At 28.5% G+C, this 16,562-nt stretch overlaps 1 protein-coding gene across 1 annotated transcript; it reads left to right on the top strand.

Annotated features, from left to right (window-relative positions):
- Window positions 1-13,324: 13,324 nt before the first annotated feature.
- On the top strand, window positions 13,325-16,298 carry LOC135193755 (uncharacterized). Its single transcript, XM_064217574.1, has 4 exons — window positions 13,325-13,482; window positions 13,951-14,086; window positions 14,926-15,073; window positions 16,117-16,298. Exons 1-4 carry the CDS (start codon window positions 13,325-13,327, stop codon window positions 16,296-16,298), a joined length of 624 nt encoding a protein of 207 aa, XP_064073644.1.
- The last annotated feature ends 264 nt before the right edge of the window (window positions 16,299-16,562 follow it).

The following is a 16,562-nucleotide window of genomic DNA, read 5'->3' as shown; positions in this document are numbered from 1 at the left end:
GCTAACTACCCGACCAGGCTTTACATGGGCACAACAAGGGTATATATAGAACTTTTGGATCGAAGTCCAAAGACAAACAATAATAATACATGTATATTATATAGAGGTCTATAATATAGTATAATGTACATGTATTATGAATACGTATAATATATATATATACATAAAATATTCCTTAAAAATCTTAGTACTCAGCGTGCGTTAATATATCCTAATAAATAATAACCTGCATTAGCGGCAACTTTAAATTGCTAATATTATTTTAAATTAAAGTTAAAAACAACTGTGATTTTGTATAAATATTAATAACAAGCGACTTGCGTCGACTTTGGATGAGAAAAACTACTTTTGACTAGACCATACTAATATTTCGTTGTTCTGTTTTCATTTTGGAGCCAGGCATAGTTTTTGAGTAGATATATCTCAATTAAATCAAAGTATTGTTGATGTAAAACGTACGTGAGTTTGTTGTTGAAGGTTTACAACAAACGTACGATATTGATTACGATACTAATTGTTTCATAATATAATTATTTATGCAGTAAAAAATGCAATGATTTTTATTACAATAAAATGTAAGATTAAATACAAAAATAATAAATAAATCAATAATCCCAACCGCTTTCAATCCCCTTACACAGCAAGCTATCGCCTAAAGTGATATCTATTAAATTTACCGCCTCCCGAAAGCAATTTTAAAACTTTTATATATAAAAGAACAAAAAGATACATACCACTTATGTTCAATAAAAAATATATAATAAATATATACAAATAAAAACTATATACAAATTGTATGGATATAACTATGAAAGAATGAGGATATTAATTTGACAGATTTATCATAGACGATGGAAATACTCTAATTTAATATTCTGTGAAATTTCCATGACATCAGTACAGCTCTTGTTTACCAAGTTTAAGTGTTTCGTGACATTTACAATTCTCCCATTAAAAGTTTGTTATGGTTTTACCAGCGCTCGCCAAGATAGTCTGGACCGACGACGAACCGATTATTCATTTATATAATTACGTGTCTGATAAAATAGTTTACATTAAACACAAAGTGTAGCATATTGTATGCTAATGCTCCTAAAAGTATAAGTTTTCATGCTGTCAAATTATGCAAAAATTCAAATTATAGTTTATAAAAACTTTAAAAAACCTTTTGTTTTGTCTGTGTAGGATATGGGAATTGCGAATACAAACCCAATTAGTCAGAAATCGAAATACTTACTAGTAGACACTGAAGATTTTCACTATCCTTCCCCTACCTCCATCAGCTGATCAACTCGATAGCATTGCGGGATATTCAAAAACACATTCAAGTTAATGAACTATTTTCAATAATTGGAATCGTGAATGTTATTTTATTAAGAAAAGGGACATGAAATTTACATTCCCTAGATATAAAATAATTATAATGGTTTAGCAAAACACAGATAGCTTATTCAACATAATCTAATAGTAACGAAATAAAACATAAATGAGCAATAGTTAAAATATTATTAATAATTGTCACGTTTTAAATTATAGAAGCTATTATAAAATAAATAAAGAACTGATCCTAAGAAGATTATTCAATGGAAATAGTAAATCCAGCTTTGCAAGAGTGGACATTTCGTTCACAAAACGAAAATGAAGATAAGAGATTAGTCTACCTTCAAAACCAGGTTACCGAATCGCTTGCATTTCCACAATTCAGGTGTTATTTATAACTACTTTACTAAAAAGAGCTTTACATTTTTTTAATGCTATTTTTTATCAAGTTACAAAATGTAAAGCTATTACGTAAATATCATTATTATTTTATATGTATGCCACTGAACTTTTTCGAAGCGGCTGGACTGATTTTGATGACTTTTTATATATTATTATTTGTATAGGCCCTTGGGAAGCCCTTTATTCGCCACGCCTGATATAATTAGATAAACTGCGCGTTCATTCTTTTTTTCATGTTGAGTACGGTAGAAGAGTAAATATATAATTGGCAAATGCTAAAACCAACTGAATAAACACGATATACAAGCCTTCGTATCTTCAACGACAAAACGAAAAGTTCTCGCTTCCCTTCATATGTGCATATATTTTTTAAAACCCATTCTAATGATTTTTTCACTGGGGTTATCTATATATTAATAAGAATGTTAAAGACTGAATATATATATATATATATACATATGCATATATTTTCATATTCAGGTGATACATATAATATTTTTACTATCTTCGAGGTGTGGGGGATCAGATGTTAGGTTAGGTTAGGTCTGTGTTGAGACAGGATATATCTGTATTCTTATTTTTATCGAAATCCACAAAGTCGTTTTTTCGAGAATTAGCAAATATTAAAACAACGAACTTAACGTATGTACTTTGTAATACATGTAATATTACTTTCATTGAAGACGTTAAATGTTCATTAAACGGTGAAAAATAAAAATTTATAAAATTATTCCATAAATATTTTCTACATACATACATTCAAATTGTTAAGGGATTTCCTTGTTAAAAGACTACAAGGAAATCCCTAAAGGGATTGACAAATGGGCCACTTGATGCTAAGTTGACACCACGGTCCATAGACATCGGTGCTGAGAAGAATATTAACAATCCTTTACATGTATAATACGCCACCAACCTTGGAAAATTCCAGATAAAATGTTATGTGTGTATTTATGTTCGAATACGGATTAGTGCAGCATTTTGGAATAAACTCCAAACGTTCTCCTCCTCAAAAACAAAGAAGGCCTTTGCTAAGCAATAAAACATTCACAGGCTCTTGTTACCTTTCATTTCATTCCTAAATAGTTAATATTCTACTGCATTTTACATATATAATCATTTAATTGAGTTTTCGTTTGATAGACTTCATAGCATTTCATCTCATTATTATCAACAAGTTCTTTAGGCACGAATTTGCAAATTTGTTAGGAATACAGCTGGATAAGTATACTAGAAACATTAATTCAAATGTGAAAATAAGCGCTAAATCAAATATAATACCCGATCACTTTCAATACTTCAACTTTCAAATGCTATTGGATTTTTTCTCATATATGTTTCATCTATGTTATTTTTCTTTATTATTAAAGCCATTGAATCTATGAATTTTTGTAACAGAAAAACGATTTTATTTACTTACGAACATACATACAAACATATGTACGCTTCTATCAAACTCTACACGGTTTGAGCAATGTTACGTTTATATATCTTAATGTAAAATTAACGAAAAATATAGTAGAAGTAAACTGAGAATAAGTATATATTTTAGTTACTTTACACACAATACTTTGAGGCAGTTAAAACAGCAGCTGGCGTGTTCTAAGTCACTTAATTCGCTTACTTAACAAACATTGCTTGCTTACATAATATTCAGCCTTAAAAGAAGCATTTGTATCTTAATACAACAAATGTCTTTGACACATTTTAAGGCGCGTAATTGTTAATTTTAAATGTAAAGTTTTACATATTTCTGTAATTTGTTTCACTGGTGGCAAGGTTTTGGCCTCCGAACATCAATTATATTTATTGTTCAGTTTGGCGTGGAGTGCGTAGAACCCCCATCACATCATCAGACAGCGTCATGGATGTACCCTAATGTACCCCAATCGAGGATTACAAGATGAAACCTGGACCAATTCTTGGGATATCTGGATTCATCACCAATAATTGCTGTTTTTTTCAAAAACTTTGACTTGACTTTACAATAAATCTTCCTCATTAGGCCAAACAATACGTTTTTAACTGTAAATACCAAAGATAACGAGCTTTATTTCACGTGTTAAATTATACTAGGAGGATAATAATCGTCACTGATATTTATTATCCCGGAATTATCATTGAAATCGTTTTATCAAAAGCGACATTTCTCTTCATTTCCTGGACTTAAAATTAAACATTACTTCCTTTGCTTTATATTAAAATAAATTATTGTGTACAGACAATGCGACCTATCATTTAGCTGAAAACCGAATTTATTTACAAAATGAGCATTTTGTGGTTATAAAACAGATAAATCTTCAAAAAAAATCTAATTATTTTTTGTGTATTTAATCATCATATAGATCTTTATTAATCCAATCTTGCCTTACTTAATATAAAATATTTGCAATAATATTATTTATTTTTTAATGTCACATAGTTCCTATAATATAAGAATCAAAAGTATTTGATCACTAACTTGATATTACGTAACTTAATGTTCCCATATGTTGCATTCTTGACAAACATTAACATAATTAAACTGGGATTCTGTTACAAAAGTAACTTGACATTGAGCGATGACGTCATAAATAAATTTACGCAACCCTTTAGGGCTTAAATTAATACGTTAATGTTGATAAAGTATCGTTCGTGCTTATAAAAATACAAATACCAATCAAAATGTTTCAACAAAATTCTTACTTATTTTAATATAACGTATATTTGAAAACTATTCTACTTAAATCGTTGAAACTTATTTATCAGAAGAGTAACATCGACACATTGAAATAAAATTATACATTATAAATGACGATTAAAATTTAATATATACTTTTTGTAATTTAATCTTATTAATAGTAAATTATACATAATAAATGATGATTTATAAGATTAATTAAAATACATATATTAAAAAGAAAATATTATACATTTTTATGACATATTGGCATTATATTTGTAAGCTCGCTAAGGAAGTAATCTGTGTAATATTTATATTATTATATACATATATAACATCATTTAAACTACAATAAGCCCAAGCTCCTTGCTATATTAGCACTGAAAGTTCGAATATGTGTATTTGTATTAATTTTAAATGACATAAACCTGAGCATCATTATCGAAATTCGATTATTTTTGTCAATCACTTAATTGTCAAAATAATCTATTAACGTGTTCAATATTTCATGAAAGATGTTTAAACCCTCATCGATCATTAATCATATTTTGCCGCGACATCTGGACGGGCAGCTTTTGTCCGGTCGGCGGTGACGCCGCTGCAATATTTTTGCTTGTCCTCACGATCAGAATGATAGCAGAAATTATGATTAATAGCACTAGAAACTAACAATAAAATTGATCTCATGTAATAATATCGAGTTAAATAAAGACGATTTAACTTAATAGGTAATTAATTATTTTGCTTCTTACCTGAAATACGTAAGTAAATGTCCTTATTAGATAGATATGTGTATGTTTACATAGGATATTTTAAAACAAAAATTAAACAAAATGAAAACGTACCTAGCGTTTGCATTTTGTTTAATTTATATTCTAGATTTTAAATTTTTCCCAAAGAGTATTCAACTTGCAATATGCAAGTCAAATACGTTCAGTATTCATTTTCACACCAGCAGACTTCAATCTCAACGAGACATCAGTTACCTGGCTTTTATGCAGCTGCCTGCATACGTCACATAAGTCTCGAAGCATACAGGTAACTCTGAATATGTAGGGTGAACATTTCTGTAAGCAAAATTTACGATCTTGATATATTATTTATTCCGCAAAAATTTCACAACAGAGTTTTTATATACATTTCTGAGTCTACATTCCGAGCCAGTGATAGCGTTAAATTTAATTAAATCGTAAAACGGCAAATTGAATGTGCTTTTTGCTTAAACGTATATGTAAATGAGCAAATAGTGTTACTTATTGATTATAAGCACATAGGTATTATCATATACGTCATTCCAATCAGATAGTATATTAAATATATAATTAGCATTACAAATGCTCGTCGTAAATTAGTTTTTTAAACGAAATTTATTACGTCCGGCTTTAGTCGCACAGTAGCTTTCGTCCAATTAAGGTTCTGCTCTTTCCCGCAATTTGCCAAAGATTATCTCTTGAAAAAGCTTACAAGGGGAAAAACAATTAATTAGAATTAAAGTTTGTATTCCATCTTTCAAAGAAGTTATAATACACTTAACAATTTATATTCAACGAATGAAAAATTAATTCGTAACACCACAAACAGTAATACTGATACAATACTGAATAGTGTTTTTAAATTTATCGAGGGGTATTTTCAGCAGACGATTCACTCATTTTCTACTTTTGTTCCAAAAGCACGTGCAATAAAATATATTAGATTTTAGTTATTGTAAAATTATAACCTCTTGTAAATGACATCTTTGATTTGAGATTCCGTTGTAAATTAAAACAACATTTAATTATTAATAACATAGTAATCAGCAATAACTACTACTTAAATTAATTAATTACTAAAGAAATAATTAATTTTCTTCATTATTTCATGTAATAAATATTGTTAATAGAGTGTTAAAAGAAATTCCCTTAATAAAATTATAGGACTAATAGTAATGAACCTAATTTGCGATACTAAATTTGATAATAAAATATAATTATATGGTAACATATACCTCAATTAAGAATCTCAATTAATTTTCAATCTAAGAGGGTTTCTTCCTTTATTTTACTTGACTTAAACCCTAGTTAATAGCATATCACAAGTAATAGTCTCGGTCTGTAGCCATAATAATAATTTATTCGCCATGCTCTCCTTCGCCATTACTGAGGCTTAATTAAATTTTCTATGCGGTAAAGTTAATGTTCTATTTCGTCTCTCGTGAGCTATTATAGGGATTGTTAAGAGAATTTATTAGTTAATGATTAACTAGTTTTCTTGTTAGTTGCATTTTATATTAATTTTAACATTTTTAAATCTTGATCCACTTCAAGTATTTGATAAATTAATAAACACTACTTTTAATTTTTTTATTAATCAAATATCATAATCACTTGTTTGGATAGAAGATTTAAGAACATAAGTTTTAAACTGCGTTTGCGCAACTTCTTAAGTTACCTAGTTTTAAGTTTTTTTTTTTATTCAATTGCCTAGGGAAAAAGTTTTTCAGTAGGTAATTTTATTTTAATTTTTTAATTTGTATAAATGTACTCAAGTGTTTAATGTAAAGAATTCTTATATAAATTAATTTTATGAAACGAATAATTGAAAATTATTTTTGCAATAAATACCCCTTCTATAGAGGTTTTTATATATCAAAATTATAACTTTTATCTAAGACCCTAACAAATGAAACATTAGATAAATTTATAATATTGAACAATTTCAATTTTAAATTGGAAAGTAGTAATTTCAAATCAAAAACAAAACTCGTGGCAAACCACACAGCGAAACAAAATAGGCATGGGCGGGATAGTTTAGGCATAAACAAATAATTATAAAAAAAAAAATGAATAGCCAAACTATAAAGTACACATATATTCATGTTCCTGTAATAACTAAGTCATCATTTGAATGATACAGGCATGCATAATGACATTAACTGTCAATGTCATCAATCAATGACTGTCAATTTACTTATATAACATAAAATTCAGCCTTTAACTAAGTTTTGTATTAAAAACAAAAATATCCATTATAGGTATATGTTTTTTTATATTTCATTTATATTCATTAAAAATAAATTCATAGCTAACTACAAATCGATAAGCAATTAGCAAGCTGCAGCTGCACTATTACTAACAAAATACGAGAATTCAGGCATAATAAATCGTTATGATATCAAGGGAATAAACAGAATCCTCTTATTTACGTAAATATAAACGATGTGTACTCGTAAATATAAGCCGCTCTGGTCCAATGGTTAGGAAACATTAACATTAACCGCAGATTGATTGCGGGTTCTAATCCGAGCGTGTTCAAACCATCACTTACTTTTTATGTGCTTAACTTATGTGCTAGGTGATCAATGCACACCGTTATATAATCTGCATGTTATACCAACCCGCGTGGGATCAGTGTCATGGAATAAGCTCCAAACCTTCTTCATAAAAAGATAGGCCTATAAATATAATCCAGCAGTGGAGCGTTTAATGGCCGTTACAATAACAATATATACAAAATCGATTTGTTAGACGTTTTAAGTTTTATTTTAATATGTCAGTAAATGGTTATCGGAATGAGCAGATATGCTACACAGAAGTAATAACAGCGTGAGCTTGTCTTGTTATCAACAGACTCAACCTCGTTTATAAAATACATTTATTTTTAAATATTTAATTGTAATATTACAATATACTATATCATATTTTAGTGTGTTAAATATAATAGTACGTTGTTTAATTTTCCAAAAGGATATGTTCCTTTCTTTTTTTTAAGGATTTCACATTTAAAATTTTATAATTATAAATGTTCTTTATTTGTTCAAGGGGTAATTTTTAAATATATAATAAATTATCCTTAATAATTGTATATGTTAAAAAACATAAGTTTATTATACGCGAACTAATTAGAAACAAAAACAGATATTATTTGAATAAAATATATTCATTTAAAACGTTAATATGTATAAACAAGAGATACATTGGTCACAAGTCACAAGGTGTCGTGATTCGTCTTCGTTAACGATGCCTCCTTCTTATACGGTTGAACATTTATCACGAAACAAGCCTACGTGCCCGTGGCTTTTCCCGGCCTTCTTCTACAGGTATACTTCTTTACTAAATAAATAAAATTACGTTTGACAAGCAACTAAATATATTTAATAATTTAATGCAGGTCTACGATAGACCCGATCGATACCTATTCACAATTATAGATCATTAAAAAAATATTGTTTTTTAGTCGACAACAGATATCCGCAAAATTCGTATAATAGTGATATTTCGATATTAAATCCATAAAATTCAATGACATGAAGTTCAACTGGCGGCCATGTTTGACGTTTACGGGTGCATTCAGAAAGTGTCAGTCAGTTATTAAATATACAAAAATTATATACTATATGAAAAGTAAATGATAAACCGTATTTGTTTAGTTTTATTTATTTTACCCGAGCGAAGCTGGGTTTTCATCTATTATTTTATATACAAATAAGCACACACATTTGATTAAACATTTAATTTTGTCACGTTTCAAGTCTACAGAAAAGTCTAACAAAAGTATAAAATACAATAGGTTACTTGAGAAGCAATTTCCGTCCATAATGAATAGGAGAAAATTGCTTAATAATCATATAAAAATAATAATCTTAAGTTATTATAAAATATTAGTAATAAGTTATTATTTTTTTAGGTAAAACTCTTGGTTACCTTAGTAAATTAATGTACCTTAAAATGATTATTTACAATTTATCATTCGAATGAAGATATACTGAACTTTAGAAGATATCATCGTTTTCTAATTATGTGCAACGAAAAACAATACTACGAAACAGGTGGTCGGATAACCGTCTGTAATAATAAAATGTTCATCTTGACAGTCAAAATTATCCTTATTTTAATCAATAAGCCGTGGATACGTTTCGATCGTTATTTTAATATAAAATTCGACTCAAGCCAATTTTGACATATGACATTTATGACAACGAATAAAAATTTGCCTTAGATTGCATATTTTTTCATTAATAATTTTCAATCGTGCAAAACCGGAGGACCCTTGGTATTATAAAAGTTTTAGCACTATTACACCTACGTCCAATTTTTATTAATTGCAAACTTCATAAAAATATAATCTGGAATCAGTAACGTTTTTATATTACGAATACTTGCGCCGTTTTTTCGCTTTCGTATTTCCTCATTGACTTTAAATGTTTTTTTCCTAAAATGAGACATGGCAATGAATCAGTGCATGTAGCGACCCATAATAAAGTCTGTTTTAGAAAACCAATATCAATCCATCAAGTGTTAGACTTATAATTCAATAATCGTTATCATGATTCAACATTACAGGTATAGATCTATTCACTTATGAAGGCGCGCCCCTCTTTATTTTTCTGTCTTTACTCTTAGTCGCGTCACGCATACTAAGATAAGCACAGTAAGATTTGATATGGAATGTCAATGCCTTCTTTATTATAGTAGCGGCACGCTATGATGGCCGTTTTGACGTTTGCCCGCTCATGAAGTTTCGTATTTAATAAATAATTACATCAAAGGAGCAAATTGTTGTACTTTATTGTCAATAGTGACGTGCAGTTAGTCATAAAATTTATCGAATGTGATTTCTAAACTACAAATATTAGGGTACCGCGAAGATAACTTTTTTTTTTTTTGCGTAAACGTGTACGTCACACTCTCACACTCGACCTCGTAGTCGGTGTTATATTTGTGTTGACAGTAAATATTTTATCTATTTTATAAATTATTTATATTATTTTATTTTATTTATATATGTTTATTGTAGAAAAAGATAATAGAAATAATATTAGTATTCAGAACAGGCAACAGAACGTACCTACGGTCGTTAGAGTAACCTATTTCTTGTATGTAATGTGTTTATAAAGTTATTCATTCTAATTCCAATTTTTGATTTAAATTGATTTCGTTCGAATATATTACTTTAACTTATTTTATATTTATTTTTATTAAACCTTTTTAATCAGATACTACTTGGAACAAAAACTTGAATTAAATTACTTGCAAAAAAACAAAGATTTGAATATATTATATCGATAATAAATTTACATTTCGCATCACTTTTTTAATGTGTCAAAACGGCCATCGTATCTTGCCGCTAGTATAAATAAATAAAATTATAATGAAAGTTGCAACTGTTTAATTAGTAAAAATACAACACAAAGTATAAATTTTAATTATCAAAATGCCAAGCAATTAAACTCACAAAACTTTATTTTAAATGAACTGCTTTTGATACTGAGTGAACGATCAGAAATACGAAATGGGCAACTTCAATACTAAGTCACAAACGTTTAATTCATCTTACCTGAGGTAGGGTTAATATTTCTCGGTTTTGCTTTCAGAATTTCCTTTATAACCATCTTTTATATAAATTGCAGCTTACTTTGAATAAAACAATTTCCAAATGTTGAATTTAATATACGATATAATGTAGTTGCTCAAATAGAAATGAGATCGCTAAAATATTAATTTATATTAAATAAACAACGTTACAAACGTTTAGTTAAAAAGTATAGTTACTTACTCTTTTTCCGACATCTTTGATTTGAAATTCAAAATGAAAAGACACAACATTGTATAAACATTATCAGCTATAGCTGATGTTGGCATACTAACTTATTGCTTCGATTCGTATTAATTATTCTTCAATTCAAAAATATATGAATAAAAATATGAATCCTTTGCATTGTTTTCGTATTCATGGGAGAATAGGATAATTTGTAATTTCTTCAAAAACAGGCATTGCTAGTATTATAAAAATACTTAAATGAAAAACACTTATTGTCTGACCGCTGAGCTGTTAACGAACACCTAATTCCAGGCGCGAGGACTATTAACTAGCGTTACATAAAGTTTATGGGGTCCTCATTGTCTAGTTTATAAAATCGTAAATCAGACGTAATGTTCTATACATAATCGGTCCCGGTATAATTTTTCGCCGAGAAATGTATACAATTCATTGTCATTGCAAACACGTAGAATAAAAAAGAGGGGAGGTAATTCATGAAATGTTTTATACTAAGCACAAAAGAAGAGCCTCCACGTCTCCCGATCACAAAAGAATTTCCTTACCCGTTGTTGGAATACTTTTGTCATTAAAAATACTATAATGGGCACTTGTCCCTTATCCTTAAAATGACATTTAACGGATAATGAAATATAAAAAAATATCTGTTGCAATCATTACATTCAAAAATATAAATCATATAATAATTACATAAAATAGTTCTAAAATATTCTTAATAATAACAATCGACATAAACTAATTGTCTATATATATGGAAATATTTTCGGCTTATTAAAATCAGGACTTGCAGCCATACTTTTATTAACTGCAAAATTTAATAGTGTATATTTATTTTAAATAAATTGAGTTTCATTGATTTAATATTAGCCTGAAATCTTTTTTGGATTAAGATTAATCAATTTGTTTATTCAATACAAACGTTCACCGAATATCTATTAAAATAAAATTTGTAATATGCGCATTTATTTGAAAGTTATAGCATTTCTTTTACAAGGCAAAATTCAATTTTCCAAAAACCATATGTAGTTTATATTCTATTCTATACTATCTTACTTGATGAGAGAAGCCCTTAATAAATAGGTACTACCAGGAAATAATATAATGGAACTGATGTGTCAGGAACATACGTCGTTCAAACTTTATACGTCAAAAGGTCATTTAATTGTATCTCTAAGTCTCCAAGTAACTTTAAGGTTTACGTTTAAAGTTTTTGTTCGGTCCTTAAAGTTAAACTAACTATTAAGCTCATCACAAGTTCATTTACATTTTCCAAGAACTTATAAATTTTGAATGATATGTACCTTAAATATTTTAAATAAGAGATATTTTAACAGGAGACATAGCAAACAATAAGGTAATATATATATATATTAAATTAATATTATAATTTTAAATTATAATAGCCTAGCATATTCGGTTAGCAGGCAGAGATGTTGGCACACTGTTCCCATTGCTAAAATCGTATGATTTACCGCATACAGTTACTCAGCTTGTTGGGAATCTATGAAATATATATCAATGTCATTTTTTATGAAAATTGTAAACCGTTGTAATAAATAGGTTGTCAGTATACACTATCTTTTGCGATAAATTTGATGAAATGGCGCTCAAAAAAGTATAAATAATAATTTCATGACAATATTTTAAAAGACAAACACATAACAGTGGTGAATAAGATGCCGATTTTTACAATTACAAAGCATTCGTACCAACACAATCGTTAATAGGTTTCTAGTTTTGTTATTTTCTTGTTCCCTGTTGTTGTTCTTGATTGACGATTTTTCTTAGTCTAGGTTGTCAGTACACTTTCTAAGCGTATAATTAATGATATACGTGTGTCTGTTGTTTTAGGCTAAATTGAGTCCAATCACATTTCGGTTTGGTGCAGCAATCATCTTCGAAATAGAGTAAAATGTTTTATTCCACAGTTATTTAATGTAAATCAAAAATCAAATTACCATTTATGCACATATGATCGAAGTGTCAATGGTTTTAAAGATTTATTACATAAACATTAAGGTATTTACTAATATAAAAATAAGAATTAAAAATAGTTACTAATACAAATCATGCCTGCATGAAATTGTGGCAAAAATTGCTATTCAACGGGGAAATACTGCAAGTTAAAAAAATACTTAAAACAACCTTTTTTATATTTTAACAAACAGTATCTCTAAAATTGAATTCGTATTCATATTGCTATAACTTACTGAATACTTCAAATCTCTTACAATAATTATTTTACTAAAAACATACGTTAGGTAACACATACATATAATCATACAGCTTATTTTAAATTAATATGAATATTTAACGAAGCATAATAATATTACACATTTTGTTAAATTGAAGTCGACGATGCACTTACTTTATTAGTAGCAGTGTAACGGCCACGGTAGCACGATGTCGCCACCCGCGCCTCAGATCAATACTTTTATGAAAGTAAATAACAAGCCTGTCATCGATTCAATCTCCAAGATTTTTTTCATCGCTGAGTTATTTCTGGGTGTAAATAGACTACCTTTGTTAGGCGTTACAAAGAAAATCTATTATTTGCCAATGTTCTGTTTATCAGTTTTTATTTATATTTTTTTAATCTGTGTAGTTTTTGAAAAATGGAAAGTGCATTTATTACTATGTATGCAAATGAGTGATGTTCTTCGTTATATAATATGTAATATATTAGCGTTCGTCTTAAACTCGAGGTTAATAAAATTATATGTCGAATTAAAAAAATATAACGAGGATGTTAATTATGAAACTAAAAACGTTGGAAACCGTATATTTGTTATAAATAACATAATGATGTTTATCTCTGTTATATTTTCCTTCTTCTGCGTTTACAAGTATTGGTATAGTTTACATCTAAAACAATTATTTTCTTTGTTGTTCTTTAAATTTTTTCATTATTTGGAAATGAATTACTATGGATATTTATTCAAAATTTTAATTCCGAGGATAACTCTTATAAGTAATTATTTGAAATTATCGTATCCATTTAAAAACAAACGCAATGAATTAAACATTAGTCATAGAGACGAAGAGCTTAACCGTTTCAAAAAAATCATTAAAAATAAATCAAATCTGGATATGGCACAAATAATGAAGTTATACCAAAGAATTTTACAGATACATAACTGTCTATACCAAGCAATCAAATGGCAGGTAATATTACACATTTTATAGTAATATATTAGGTCATTACCGATGAAATTGTCTTGAATTTTATTCGGAGTTTCAAATCATATAGTCAGATAAGCAAAACAAATGCTTTCGTACCTCGTAGATGATGCCGTTATGCCATTTAAGATCACATTCTTTATATAATTGCTGATCAGGGATAAAAATTACAAACCATATTGGACAATATAAATTTTCAGTGACGCTCTTACATAGCCTGAAAACGCAATTCAAATGTAAATTTTCTATCACACACCTTTGTTTGAAAAATGATTAATTTACCACACAAGCAAATTTTAAGCTTTAAAGAGATGTTGACAAACGCCTTTAAAGAATTCACAGGTATCAATTAATTTATTCGATAAAATCTGTCATATGTGGATCAGTAAATCCAACAATTGAACATCGTTGCAGAAACTACAAACCGTATTAAACATTGATTAAACTTCAAACCTTTCCCTTACGAGAAACTAAAACTCTGGCCGGTAGAAGGAAATTTAAAGAATCCAATTTTTTACAAAGGGCCTTAGAAATATTTTTTAGCACAAAAGAGCAATAATAACTGTGCGAAAAGTATTAGATTGAAATTATTCTATGCAAAGGGCATTAGGTAACTTTTGATCTAATCAAATGTGCATTTCACAGATGTTAACAACCATAATATTGAGTTTCACTAACCTACTGGTCTTGTTATATCAAATGTTTACATACATTATAAACAAAGAAGTAAGTTACAGTCATATAAATAAAATTGTATTTTTTTACATGTCATTTGAAAGTACAATATACTTTATTATTCATTACATTAATATTTATAATTTCAGACTTTGGATAATCTGTGGCTGAAAGTATCAATAACTCTAATCGAGCTGATACCTCTGTCGACACCGTGCATACTAGCGGACCAAGTCAGTCGGGAAGTGCATCAATTAAAAGATCTTCTTGCAAGCAAACTATACGAAAATTCTTTAGGTAATTGAGAGCGATAGTTTAAAAAGTTTTTAACTCATCTGTTTTTTATTTTTATTTTATGTTGGTTGGTATGTACTTCGATTAGCCTTATTTACCGAAACACGAACTGTCTCACGCGTAGACTTGACGAAATTCTACCTCCCGAATAGGCGAAATTTTGGATGTGTTGGTGTACCATACACCACATTCAAGTTACACAGTGTGAAAAATGTATTCAGAAAAGTAGGATAAGTCTAAGTAATGATGAGTATAATAAGTGTTTTGCATTTTCTGACTATTAAACCTTCGAACCCGTCAATTTGTAATCAGCTCTGAAATGCCTGCAGTTATGCCAAAACGAACGATGACGTATCAAAGTTTTGAGATGTTCATTCGCCGCTGCATTAAAATACAACACTAAGCCTGAACACTAAAGTTTTCATATGCACCGGAGTGAGACAGGACAAGGGGATGTTGTATCTCCAAGTTCTTCACTGTTTTTTCGGCCTTTGAAGAATCCACATCCTCCCTATAAGAAGGAAGAGATTGTAAAAATTGGCATATATTCAGTTTTAGAAGGCGTCACCGTTGATTCTGGTGCACTATAGAGATCTATTACATATTTACTATACAAAATATTAGTCAAAGCAAGAAAAATAAGTCTCATCGATGATTTATACCTAAATGAATTTTCATAATAAAATTAAGCATTCAACTAAAACTTTTAATTAAAGTTGTGTTGTTGAATCCTCTGATATTTTTGTAATAAGAATCGTTTACCATCTACTTAAAATGAAATTTAAAAAACATAAATTACAATAATAAATGACAAACATAAATCGCATAGGCTATACTGTTGGATACACCAGGATAACATTTTGTATAGAAAGCTATTTAGAACATTCATTCCTTAAATGGGATGAATCTTTCTATGGAAATTTGCTATTATTAATGTTATAAATATGGATTACCAAAAACTTAAAACTTAACCCGATGTACGAATTATAACATCTCATAAACGTATGGTATTTATATAAAAAAAAGCATTTTTCTTACTTCTTCAGACAAATCCAGCCGCAGTACTGCGCGAGCGTTGCTGACTTTGATGAAAACGCATGACATGTCTTTCACACTTTTCCATATGTTTGATATAAATTTAGCGCTACCGATTAAGTTCTGTGCACTGCTGCTTACTTATGTAATTATAATGATGCAATTTAACAAAGTTCTTAATCAATCGAATTAATAAGTTTAATATAAATGTATCATATCATTGTCACTTTAAAAAGAATGTATATTTAATGGATTTAATAATTTGATGATAATAAATATATTATATAAAACTGAGTGGCTATAATCGATTATTTGTTTTAAAATCTTTCCTTTTATTTTCATAAAAAGAAAAACCTAATTAAATTGCAACCGCTTACAAGATCAGCATCTAATTTAGTAGAAAATCTCTGCAATGCGCTTAACATTCTATTCTGAGTCTGTTTCTAATTTGTTTTCA

The sequence above is a fragment of the Vanessa tameamea genome, chromosome 17, assembly GCF_037043105.1.
Source record: "Vanessa tameamea isolate UH-Manoa-2023 chromosome 17, ilVanTame1 primary haplotype, whole genome shotgun sequence".
Classification (NCBI taxonomy): domain Eukaryota; kingdom Metazoa; phylum Arthropoda; class Insecta; order Lepidoptera; family Nymphalidae; genus Vanessa; species Vanessa tameamea.
The sequence above is the reverse complement of the archived record's forward strand: the minus strand, read 5'-3'. Positions and strand labels throughout refer to the sequence as shown.

Excerpts from the sequence above, each read along its gene's own strand:
- LOC135193755 (XM_064217574.1), top strand. The coding sequence starts at position 13,325 with ATGTCGCCACCCGCGCCTCAGATCAATACTTTTATGAAAGTAAATAAC. Across the intron at positions 13,483-13,950 it reads AAAATCTATTATTTGCCAAT|TCATAGAGACGAAGAGCTTA; the intron begins GTTCTGTTTATC and ends ATTAAACATTAG. Across the intron at positions 14,087-14,925 it reads ACCAAGCAATCAAATGGCAG|ACTTTGGATAATCTGTGGCT; the intron begins GTAATATTACAC and ends TTATAATTTCAG.